Source organism: Limulus polyphemus, unplaced genomic scaffold, assembly GCF_000517525.1.
Source record: "Limulus polyphemus unplaced genomic scaffold, Limulus_polyphemus-2.1.2 Scaffold2815, whole genome shotgun sequence".
NCBI lineage: Eukaryota > Metazoa > Arthropoda > Merostomata > Xiphosura > Limulidae > Limulus > Limulus polyphemus.
Window position 1 is genome coordinate 27,853 of NW_013668425.1, and position 12,357 is coordinate 40,209.

At 33.7% G+C, this 12,357-nt stretch overlaps 1 protein-coding gene across 1 annotated transcript in view; it reads right to left on the reverse strand.

Moving 5' to 3' along the window:
* Positions 1 to 9,351, reverse strand: part of LOC106467971 (myosin heavy chain, muscle-like) — a 34,635-nt gene extending 25,284 nt beyond the window's left edge. Inside the window, exons 1-8 of the mRNA XM_022396215.1 lie at positions 9,334 to 9,351; positions 6,657 to 6,945; positions 6,077 to 6,217; positions 4,580 to 4,736; positions 4,378 to 4,405; positions 2,901 to 3,009; positions 1,664 to 1,756; positions 304 to 367 (exon numbers count right to left, since the gene is read on the reverse strand). Coding sequence (XP_022251923.1) covers positions 304 to 367; positions 1,664 to 1,756; positions 2,901 to 3,009; positions 4,378 to 4,405; positions 4,580 to 4,736; positions 6,077 to 6,217; positions 6,657 to 6,854 — 790 coding nt within the window. The 5' untranslated portion in view covers positions 6,855 to 6,945; positions 9,334 to 9,351. The remainder of the gene's footprint in view (positions 1 to 303; positions 368 to 1,663; positions 1,757 to 2,900; positions 3,010 to 4,377; positions 4,406 to 4,579; positions 4,737 to 6,076; positions 6,218 to 6,656; positions 6,946 to 9,333) is intronic.
* Positions 9,352 to 12,357: the final 3,006 nt, after the last annotated feature.

Below are 12,357 nucleotides of genomic sequence, written 5' to 3' on the forward strand. Positions count from 1 at the left end.
GATTTAGTTATACTATGTGGAACCTGTGATTTAGTTATACTATGTGGAACCTGTGATTTAGTTATATTATGTAGAACCTGTGATTTAGTTATATTATGTAGAACCTGTAACGGTCAATCCCACTATTCGTTGGTAAAAGAGTAGACCATGAGTTGGCGGTGGGTGGTGGTGACTAGCTACCTTTCCTCTAGTCTTTCAATGTTAAATTAGGGACGGCTAGCGCAGATAGCCCTCGTGTAGCTTTGCGTGAAATTCAAAACAAACAAACAATATATATACGTTTTAAGTAATATAAATACTCACATGTTTCAATATCTGCTCCGGCCAACTTGCCCATGCCACCAAAATGGATTCTGATGAATTTACCCTAAATCACCAAAGATGTATTATTATTTATACATATCCAAGAACGTGTATAAAAGAATCAGACTAGCCATAAATAAGAATAAATCGTCTTAATGTTTTAATATCGACAGAGTAGAATTCGAAAAATAACATGAGTTATTCTACTTATTATACAACTGTATTTTCACCACCATCCCCCATCATTTAAAAAAATCAAAGTGGTAAAAATCAAAGTACGTGCTAAATAAGGCGAAGTCTTGGCAACTAAAGAAATGCCACGTTAGGGCGAGAAAACCACGGATTCTTATCTCTTTTGATTCTTATTGCTAGCGTCATCCTGAAAACCGAGTAGTTTCTGGTTGAATAATCAGTGTCTACTTTCTGTTTAATTACATTTAATATAGATGGAGTTAACAAAGATAAATCAAACCTTTAAAACCAACAAAGTAACGCTTAAAAGTAAATACCACTTGTGATAGGGTTGCCAACTTATAACTGCGGAAATTTTATGGAAATTGAGACAACTGAGAGCAAGGAGAGATCCCCCCCCCCCACGAACCTCATTATAGTAAATTTTAAAAAAATCAAATACTTGAATTATAATATTCTTATCGCCCGACGTAACAACGCTATATCGCTTAACCGACACTGAACATTATTAATTCCACAGTTGAAATAAGAATGAAGTGTACGCACGTGCCGTTACGTCAATAGTAAGTGGTCTTTAAAATGTTGTTACTTTTAAGCATAGGAATGACTTCTTATATTTACACACATATATTGTTGTCCAGAACGAGTTTCTAACGCGTTTTGGACATGCACAGTAAACTCCGTACAGTCCGGAGAAAATTTGGACAATTGGTGACCATACTTTGGAACCATCTCAAAGAGACTGAGACAAAAGACAATTAAAAACAAAACTTGGACATGATACCAACTTTGAAGTTTTAATCCTACCAGCTTTGTCTGAAATCTTAAGTTTTATATAGAATTATAATTATTCACGAAAGAAAAATGTACCCTCTGACTCCTTTAACGACATTCAACGAACAAACATATTCCATGAAGAACGAACCACCTTATTCTATTCTTTTGGTATAGAGATTCAAACAGTATCGAACACTTACACATTGAAACTAAATTTCAAATAATGTTGTTCAAATTTCATAGCGTTCATATTTTACCCATGGTGAATTTTTTTTTTAAAGTTTGTTTTAATGAAAGGTAAAACGTACACATAACAAGATAACATTCTTGTCTCCAGAAACCTATAAATGGTGTAGTCGAATATTAAAGTAACTGGATAACAAAAACTTACAAATCGAGACGAGTTGTCGTTACGCACGGTTTTGGCGTTACCCATGGCCTCTAAAACGGGATTGGTTTGGACGACCTGGTCTTCTAAGTTACCCTAGAAATCAAGAAAACGTCAGAAGAAAGCTGGTGAAAGATTTGTCTGAAATTCTTGAGGGACAAAAAAAAGGTTATTTTTCACTTTAGCTGATTTGTTAAGTGGATGACATCACCTATACACTAATCTTCTACGTTGTAGAGACAACAAACTATGTACTAATTAGACCTTTAATAAATGCAGTTCCAGCTGTACACAGATTTGAATCTAAGCCAAAAGACATTATTTGTTTCATTATCTGCACTTCAATCATGCCGTAGCGTTTTAAGACACAACTGTTGAGATACATGCCCTTATATTTTACAGCGTTAGATTAACACATCTAACGAGTAAGTACTGATTGTTTGAAATTATTAAGCTATGAGAAGCTCGGTTAAAACGTAAAGTTTAGCTTACTTAGAATCAAAGTATGCGTATATAATAAGAATGAAGCTCTCTCTATAAATGGCTTGTAAGAATGCCTTTTTGTTTCACGTTCTTTTTCAATACCGACAAATCAACACTGAGCTATTTTAGTACGATTAAACGTCATACACATTCTAAGTACAGCATTTCAATTTACAGTTTGAATACGCCATTTATCTAAGAAAACAAACTTCTTATTTTTTCACCATCAAATTCACATGTTTTAGAAAAGAAGCATGCATATTAACCACAACGCCCGACGTTAGTGTTTTCTGAAAGTCCTTTGGATTGAGGACCTTTCAAAGTTATCCGATAAATATTGGAAAAACTGTGGTTTAGTGATCAGTTCAGGTAATCGTGCAAATACCAACTTATTGACTTAATACCCAGTCAAGGGGGGAAGTAAGTTAGTAATAATTCGTTAGAGATGTTTAAAAACATTTAAGCACATGCAAGAAAAATGGTAGAAGAGGATATTCTATAAGGAAGTAATTTAAACGACAAAATGCCCATAAAAATAAGGTAATAATAAGAAAAAAAAATCAGGAGGCTCTGTCTGAAGATTGAAATTGTTATATGTTACTTGGAAAATAAGAGACGCCACCGTGTGAATGTTTTATGGGATTTCGTTTTCACCACAAGGTTATGAAGGCATGGGAATACTCCAAGGTGGATGTGAAACACGAGCCGGACCTGAGCCTTACGACTGTATGGCTCAAGAGGGATTTCAAGCTGTTACCTTCTTGGATAATCTCTCCTTATCCTCCTTTTTGGTGCTGGCACCGACGTTTGCAAAATATGCAATTACTTTCTTCGTGTTCTCAGTCTTACCGGCACCGGACTCTCCACTGTTTTTGAAAGTCAAATATTGACGTTAAGATGGGGGATTTCATGGGGGGAAGCAAGAATATATGGGCTTGTGGAAGGTTTGGAGGAAGAAGGAACCAAACTTCAGGAGGACCAGAACTTCCAGATGTAATAATAAGCATTTATGCTGAGAAGCAAAAACTTTGTGACATCGGAATGTAAGACTCAAAGGATTTGGGTGGTGGTGGTGGGGGGGGGGGGGATATGATGACTAATTTCATTAACTGAGATAGCTCAAGATTTGGGATGGGATAGATTTGTATATTTCAATTTATACAAAATGATTCAATCGCCGAAACTAAAAAATGTCAAATTTTCAGATTAGGGTTGTTTTTATTTTTTAAATCTGCAACTACACTATATATAGTAAAAATTTAGGTTTGTTTTACCCTAAAAACACAATTACAATGTGATTACAATTTGTGGAGGGGTTGATTTTACTAATCTCGTCGAACATATAGAATAAAGTCGGAATAATTACTTTTGTACGGGTTATAAGTACGTTTACTTTTGTGTGGGTTATAAGTATGTTTACTTTTGTGCGGGTTATAAGTATGTTTACTTTTGTACGGGTTATAAGTATGTTTACTTTTGTACGTGTTATAAGTATGTTTACTTTTGTACGGGTTATAAGTATGTTTACTTTTGTACGGGTTATAAGTATGTTTGGAGAAATACATATCATAAGTAGATCCCAAAACTAATTTAATACTTTTAAATTTATGCAATGGAGTTTACTGAGAAGCAAAAACTTTTAATATGAGATTGAAAGGATTTGAAGGGGGGCTGGGGTAAATAATTTCATTGACTGAAATAATACAAGATCTGGGATGGGATAGATTACCACGCAGGTACAAAATCTTAGTTAAATAACTTTATTATCAAATATAGTTTTTCAAATTTTAAGTTTCTACTGTACATACAATATGATATAGTAGCGACAATATGTTTCACATATAGCTTACAAATGTTTTTTTATTATTATTATTAAAATATTTATCTCTTACGATGTTAAACCTACAGAGTTAAACGAATTTCATAAAGACGATTATAAAAAATAATCACACACACGTTAAAAATTTTGCATTTCTGTGGTATGGTATTCTAATTTCTTAACTTTTAAGTTTGTAAACTACAGTTTTAAGTTAAATCTAGTCTCTATTAATGTGTGTTCATATTTATAAATCTAAAAAAAACACGAAAATAAATTATTTTGGTTCATATATCAAATAAACATTAATCTTAGTTAACTTTCTTACTGTCAAATAACAGACTGGAAGAATTTTATGACTTTTATTATTATTTTTTAATCATTAATGTCAAAAATAATGGTAAAACAACAAACTTACGTAATCAACATGGACTGGTCTTCTCGGTCTGGAAAGAAAGACGAAAAAAACATTTTAAGCAACTTTATTAATATTATGACAAACGTTTTTACATTTGCGAATAAAGCCCATGAGTATAAAATATAAAAAAACGATGAGTTTAATTTACTTATTAATAAATATCCTGAAACGTAACAAGTATAAATTTTACTTTCAAACTTACTTTGCAACATAGCGTTATAAGCACCGTCAGAAACAGCAAACAGGTGAGGGGGCACCTCAGTCTTCCTCCTGCCCTTGTAAATCTGAACGACACGGTTGGTGTAAATCGGGAACCGCTTGTAAGGGTTGATTACCACACAGAACAAGCCAGAGTACGTCTGAAGACAATAAATACTTCAATTTGATAAGGTACAAAATCTTACAGTTGAATGATTTACTCATTATATATATATATTTTTTCAAAACTTTAAGTTCCTACCGTACGTATAATATGATACTATAGGCGACAACATGTTTTAGGCATAGCCTACTCACTTTTTTTTTCTATGTAATATTTATTTCTAATACTGCTAAACTTATAGAGTCAAACAATATTCATAAAGACAGTTATTAACAATCTTTCGTTAGAAAGTTACATAGCTATAAATTACAACATACCAGTAACTGTACATTAAAAAACTGACCTTGTGACAGTGGTTTTTTGCTGATGACATCCTTAACCCACTTACCTTGATTTGTGCGACAAACCGCAATATTTTTGTACGTTTTTTATGTTATTAATTATTCCTCGTTTAGTGAAACTTTCGTAACACTCCTAGCAACTTGTAACAAGAAAACTGAAACCTATATCAACTAGTGCTCACGACGATATTTTCAGTTAGAACAGGAGACTTGAGTTCATTTAAAATCCATACAGTATGCCAACAATGTAAAATAATCTTCACGAGTGTAAAATTTTAAAAATATCCAAAATGATTATAAGCATTAAAACCAACAATATTAATATTCTTTACCAGGTTTGTGGTCAAGAGTATTAATATGGTTGTAATGTTTATAATCAACAATATTACAACCAACAATATTAATATTATTTACTAGGTTTGTGGTCAAGAGTATTAATATGGTTGTAATGTTTATAATCAACAATATTACAACCAACAATATTAATATTATTTACTAGGTTTATGGTCAAGAGTATTAATATGGTTGTAATGTTTATAATCAACAATATTACAACCAACAATATTAATATTCTTTACTAGGTTTGTGGTCAAGAATATTAATATGGTTTTAATGCTTATAATCATTTTGAATATGTTTAAAATTTTACACTCGTGAAGATTATTTTACATTGTTGGCATACTGTATGGATTTGAAACTAACCTAAGTCTCCTGTTCTGACTGAAAATATCGTTAATGATGACGCAAGCACTTTAGTTGATATAGCTTTCAGTTTTCGTTTACTTTGTTTTGTGATATTAAGTGCTTTTATTTACTTTATTATATAACATACTTCACTGAGATGAAGCCCTGTCTGTATGAACATTTTTAAATGTATTCATCAAGATCTTGAAGAAAAAAGTTGACATTTTTTTCAATGATGTTGTTTAAAGTGCACACAAAAAAGAACAACCGAGTGACAATATACGGACTATCTTTCAATTAACAAATTCTAGCACAATACACACAGTTATGAGGTGAAATATATAGCACTTACGTAAATCAATTTAGCGTAATAACGCTGTTTCAGGTTATGCAAAACACTAGCGTCATTTAGGTAGGTCAAGTTGGACATGTCTTCAGCCTTTTCGAATTTTGGAGGATTAACTTGTTGAAGTAAATCCTTCTTCAACACACGCTGTAGAGAGATACAAAATGCATACGTAAGTTAAAGGAATAAACTTTACGAAAAATATGTCATTATATATGCCAGTAATTTAACTATTTACTTAGAAACTGCGCTAAAAATATCGCTTAAAGTGATTATAATAGTTCACGTTTACCAAGCCTGGTCTTAATCTACGATTTCAGCACGTCGGTGTTTAATTAAATATAGGCTCACTTTTGCCTAAATTTGAGAGTACTGCCGGTAGAGGGATACATATTAACATCAAACAGTAGTTTTGAATAAATATATTTTATAAAACCCATGTATTTTTATATTATCACATCATTCTAAGAACATTTACTTAAAAATCAGTTAGCTCAATAACTACTAAATATTATACTTTTTTTCAAACTCAGTTCAAAACATCGTTTATAAACAACGTGAAATAATCACGGCAATTTAGGCTTACCTCACCACCAGGACAGTCGACTGTCACTTGGTCACCTTTCGTGCTGACAATATTGCCAATGATGAACCCATCTTTCTCATCAGGAACCCAGACCATCTTTTTGCCATCGTACGGCTTAGTCTGATCTTTGCGTTTCTGCTCAAGAGAAATGAATAAGTATTCTGTTGGATCGGGATCTTCCGCTTGTGCTGCTGCCATTATTGAAGTAAAGGAAACGCAGAGACGTAGGCCTAGCTAAGTTTAGAGATCTTGAGTGGACGTATAAGTACAGAACAGCCCTGGAGCTTATCTAAAATAAGAAAAACTAGATTGGGTATTGCACACAGACCACCTTTGGTAACTAAAAAGAATTATATATATTTGCTTAAAGTGTTCTTTTTTACAACGGAATGCATCTGCTTCCCAAAAATACAAGCAGACTATTAAGTTGGAATACACTAACTTATTTGTAAATGTATCTACTATATCACAATAACCCCATTGGATACTATATGTAAATACCGATTCCGTAATATATAAACACACACACAACACACACACACACATATATATATATAGGTTAATTAATTCAGGTTACTGTATTGTGAAGTAAAAAGGACTCATATATTTGTTTGTTGAATTTTCGTTAATATTACTCGAAGGCTTTCTGTGCTAGCCGTTCCTAATTTTCAAGTGATAGACTAGAGGGAAGACATCTGGTCAACACCACTCACAGCCAACTCTTTATTAATGAATTGTGGGAGTGAACTTCATATTATAATGCCCACGACTGAAAGGGACGAGAAATTGGTGAAGGGATTCGAAATCGCGACCCTTAGATCCCTAGACGAGTGTCCTAACCATGAGGCCATGTCAAGCCAGTTCATTAAAATATATTAGACTTCTGAATATTTCAGCTAATAACGTGTGACATACAACAGAAACTTCAGATAAAGAGGATGGTCTTAATGAATTCAAGCTATAGACGTATGCTTTATTCCAGCGTCTCCCAAAGGCGATAACAATTAGGTGTAATTTTGTATGTCTCAAAATGTGGTCACATAGGAAAACCGTCTATGAACCGCTGCTTTAACCCAAACATTTAAAACATGAATCTGTTAAATTTACCATAAAACACAAGTTTTTAGTTACGACTCCGTGTTGACACTTCACGCGAATATTTTACTTTTACTATTGTTTCGATCCATTGTTTCCGATTCTGTTGTCTTATTTTCTACAAACTGCATGTTCCTATTTTGTAATTTAAAAAAAATCTAAAGCTTGAACCACGTTACTTCGTCGTTTCCGCTTGGTGGCACTATAGACCTTTTTTCCCCCTTAGTTTATTTTTAATAACGTATACCTTATCCATTTCACCTGTTCTTTCTGTTTCTTGTAGTTATTCTACTTTCAAACATCACGTTATATTCATAAATTAATTTACATAAGTAGTTTTTAAGATGGACAATAGTTCAGACTTAATTTTTTTGACTTTGTAAGAGTAGCGAGTGAAACATAAATACATTATTTAAAAAGCTTAATCTGCATAGAATGTGGACCTTGAGGATTTTTTTTCATTTATCTCATAACTTGGTTAATAAAGTATAAATAAAATATGACATGAGGATTATACGCGAATGTACCTAAATCTGTGATAAAACGAATGGAATGTCTTATGACATTCTAAATAACTCTGTTCTAGCAAGTCATGCTAGGAGTTAATACACAAAATATATGGAACAAAAAATAAAGTGTAACACATGTAGAGATTATATAATGTCTATTATTAATCGTTTAGGGTCCCGCGTTCATCAGGTATACTAAGTAAAGCTTCTAAGTTGAAACAAAAAGTGAAAAAGAGCAGAAGAAGCCAATAGGTTTGATCCAATCAGCACTACGATTAATTAGCAGTTTTATCTCCATGCTTCTGAATAAGAATGAATAATTCTAAAAACAAAAGTACTAAGGAAATCTAAAGTAACGTTATGAACTTTCATATCTATAACAGTGTAAAAAAACTGTCTTATTTAAAACAGTACAAAACGACATAAAACAAATACAAAATACATGACGTATGTAAATTTTAAATACAAACTATAGGGTGTCAAAGGAAGGATTTAGTTGTTAGAATACCTAATATTTTACATTGGTTTCATCCAACTGTATAGGTAGTGGATTTTTAGTGGTTTAAATAAAAATTCTGTTAAAGACAACTTAGGTAAAGCAATTCTTCAAGTTGTTTTGGTGTTGAAAGTGGATCATTTAGGTGTCTCAGGAGAGAGAGAGTGGATAAAACCAAGAAAGGTATTTAATAAAACAAAATTATACATAAAGGTTTCACTGATGTCAAAAGGGTTGGGTGGTTCAATGAAAGTCTTGTTTGTTGGGTAACATTACTAAGGCCATTTCATGAAACAATGCAGAAGACAGCACAGTGACTGATTTGGAAAGGATTCTGGCTGGGCTTTTGAGGAAGGGTTGATAAGTAAAACAATCATTTCACCAAATCCAGAGAAGTGGGCCAAGGGGCCAAAATCCAGAAGTCGTTGTTGCTAGACACAATAACGCAAAGATAAGTTCCCCGAGTAAGCAACAAGGCCTAGCGTATAGCTCTGTCACTAGTCTGGAGGTACAAAGACACCATCAGTACCGAAAATCATCAAAAATATGTAAACACAAAGGAAGGGTCACCACTTACGTTCGAAAGCCGTTCTGAAGCAGAAGGTCGAGAGTTTGCTCTTTTAAACCTCTGCAAGCTAATACCACAATGCTGCAGTTTGAAAGTGAAATATAACACTACTCCTGATTGGATTATCAGTTTTAGATCAAAAGCGTCGCAAGACTTTTCCAGCCAACCAAGTTAGTTGTTCAGAATTCTCTAAACGCGGACACAAAACCTCTGTCAAGAAGGGTGGGGCGCTAAATAATTCTAGATCCATTTTTGGGTCAGAGGTTCAGGTTCTGTTAGAAGGTTCCTTTCTCCCCAGACAATTCCTGGATGAACTCGCCCATCCACCAACCCTGCCGAGAACGGAAATGATCTAAAAATAAATATTTCAATACAACGCACAGACTGTTGTCAGAAGCAGAACGTTTCACCTGAGCGTTGTAACAGAACTTTGTATTTCATGGGGTAAATTGTTATATCATATGAAGCAGAAGCTCTTTTGAATATTAAATTATTTCTATCTGCATGTAATAATTACCTTCTACACGTTCTCCATTTGATTTGATTTTCTCTACTGACTAGTATAATTATTTGAACAGCGACACTACTTGGAGTAGCATACTGGAAAAGGTACGACAGTTAACTTATTTTTTTTTTAACTTGCAGGTCCTGTAACAGACATTAACCTAATTCTGATTCTGGTTTAAAATCAGTATCTGCGTGGTATTTGATTCAGAACATAACAATGTTATAACCTCCGTTAGCAACAGAAACAAATTTATTGTTGTTTTTAAATTAATGAAACATTTCCGAGATATTTAACTGAGAACCGTTTTCACAGGAAACTTTCATGTTACAGTATAAACCACGCGTATTATTATTTATTTTAAATATCAGTTGTGCTGGACCACGATGTGGTTATGTTTAGTCACAGAAATTTTGCCTGCAAGTTTACGTCCACAAATACTTTTAGTTTGAGTGTTTCTAATCGCACTAAAACCCATCAGATCACTTCAATCCATACCTTTCTCAACAGATTTGAACGTATTTTTCAAATGTTTACTTATTGGTGAAGTTTTATCTATGGTACTATACCACGATACATTATTTAATAATCTATATCTCACAGTGGAAGCACGACAATATTTGTAATGTAATACTAAGATGGTATAAGTCAGAGTATTAAATACTTCTATGACACACGTCTTCGACACAATCTTTTTTAAATGTTTATTTATTGGTGAAGTTTTATCTATGGTACTGTACCACGATACCTTATTTAATAATCTATATCTCACAGTGGAAGCACGACAATATTTGTAATGTAATACTAAGATGGTATAAGTCAGAATATTAAATACTTTTATGACACACGTCTTCGACACAATCTTGACAAAACTTCCGGTTAGGTATTTTCAGTAAAAAATATAATTTCCTGTTATATAGACCTCAGTAACAAAGGTACATCCGGTTAAATTGACTCGGTAACAAGGATATTTCCTGTTAAGTCCCTCAGTAACAAGGGTACATCAGGTTAAATTGACTCGGTAACAAGGATATTCCCTGTTAAGTCCCTCATTAACAAAATTGACTCGGTAACAAGGATATTCTCTGTTAAGTCCCTCAGTAACAAGGGTACATCCAGGTTAAATTGACTCGGTAACAAGGATATTCCCTATTAAGTCCCTCAGTAACAAGGGTACATCCAGTTAAATTGACTCGGTAACAAGGGTATTCCCTATTAAATCCCTCAGTAACAAGGGTACATCCGGTTAAATTGACTCGGTAACAAGGATATTCCCTGTTAAGTCCCTCAGTAACAAGGGTACATCAGGTTAAATTGACTCGGTAACAAGGATATTCCCTGTTAAGTCCCTCAGTAACAAGAGTACTTTCGGCTAAGTGAAGTTTTGTAACATAGATACAGCCCGTGTAGATGATAATGGGTATTTTTGTAACACAGATACAGCCCGTGTAGATGATAATGGGTATTTTTGTAACATAGATACAGCCCGTGTAGACGATAATGGGTATTTTTGTAAATACGTAACATGAAAGCATTTAAGAAATTCGGACACGTGTTTGTTCGTAGCTGTTTTATGTTGTTTTTGTATAACAGTTATGAATTAAACATGAAGTTATCATGATCTACACCACCACCAATACGTTTATGGTACCTCACCCAGCGTGGTGAGCCCTGGTATTGGTCGCATGGTCTTCTCGGCATCCTATATTGTATGTTTCGTGTACTTAACATGTTATTGCATATTCTTTTATGCTTTCACTCATATGTTCATAGAATAAAGTGTACTATATGTCCACGTTCTACCGTGAGTATTTTGGGAACTGTTTCATTTAAAGTCTATATCAACGTCACATTTTCTGGGGACCTTACCCCCCGATTCCCACATAATTACCATATTCAGATCTCGCATGCCCCCCCCCCCGAATATTTGCCCTCTGCCTGAAAGCTTAGAAGTCTGAGGTGTCGAATGGATATCAAGCAGAGATGCTTGTCTCATAATAAACCAGTTTATGAAATATCTCACATTTTTGAATGTTTGTTAAAAACATAAAGTTTTGGATAAACCTCTCACATGAAACGTTTCTATACAGCACAGTGAAATAAACATCAGTATAGTTTGAGTGTTTTTAAGTACAGTACCCATATTGATGTTCTCCGAACACAGAAACAGAGGAGTGGAGATTTCACAATTTACAATTTGTGGGGGGAGTTGTGCAGCTGTTTTCAGGTGTATTGTTGATTGAATTCGTTAATAATGTAGAGGAGCTATTACAGAGTTGACGTTAAACCTAAAAATGGTTATCTGTAACTCAAGGGTGGGACGCGAGATAAAGAAAAAGATTAAGTGACCAGCTCCTAAATATACTTAATATTCTTTTTGGCTTTTCTGTAAATGTGTAAAGTATTAAGCTTTAAATATATTCTAGATGCATCAATATCACGTTTAACCACACCTGACAAACAGTTGTCACGTCTAAATTTAAAACCAAATATATTGTTGCGCAAGCAGGTCACGTGACTAGTATCAC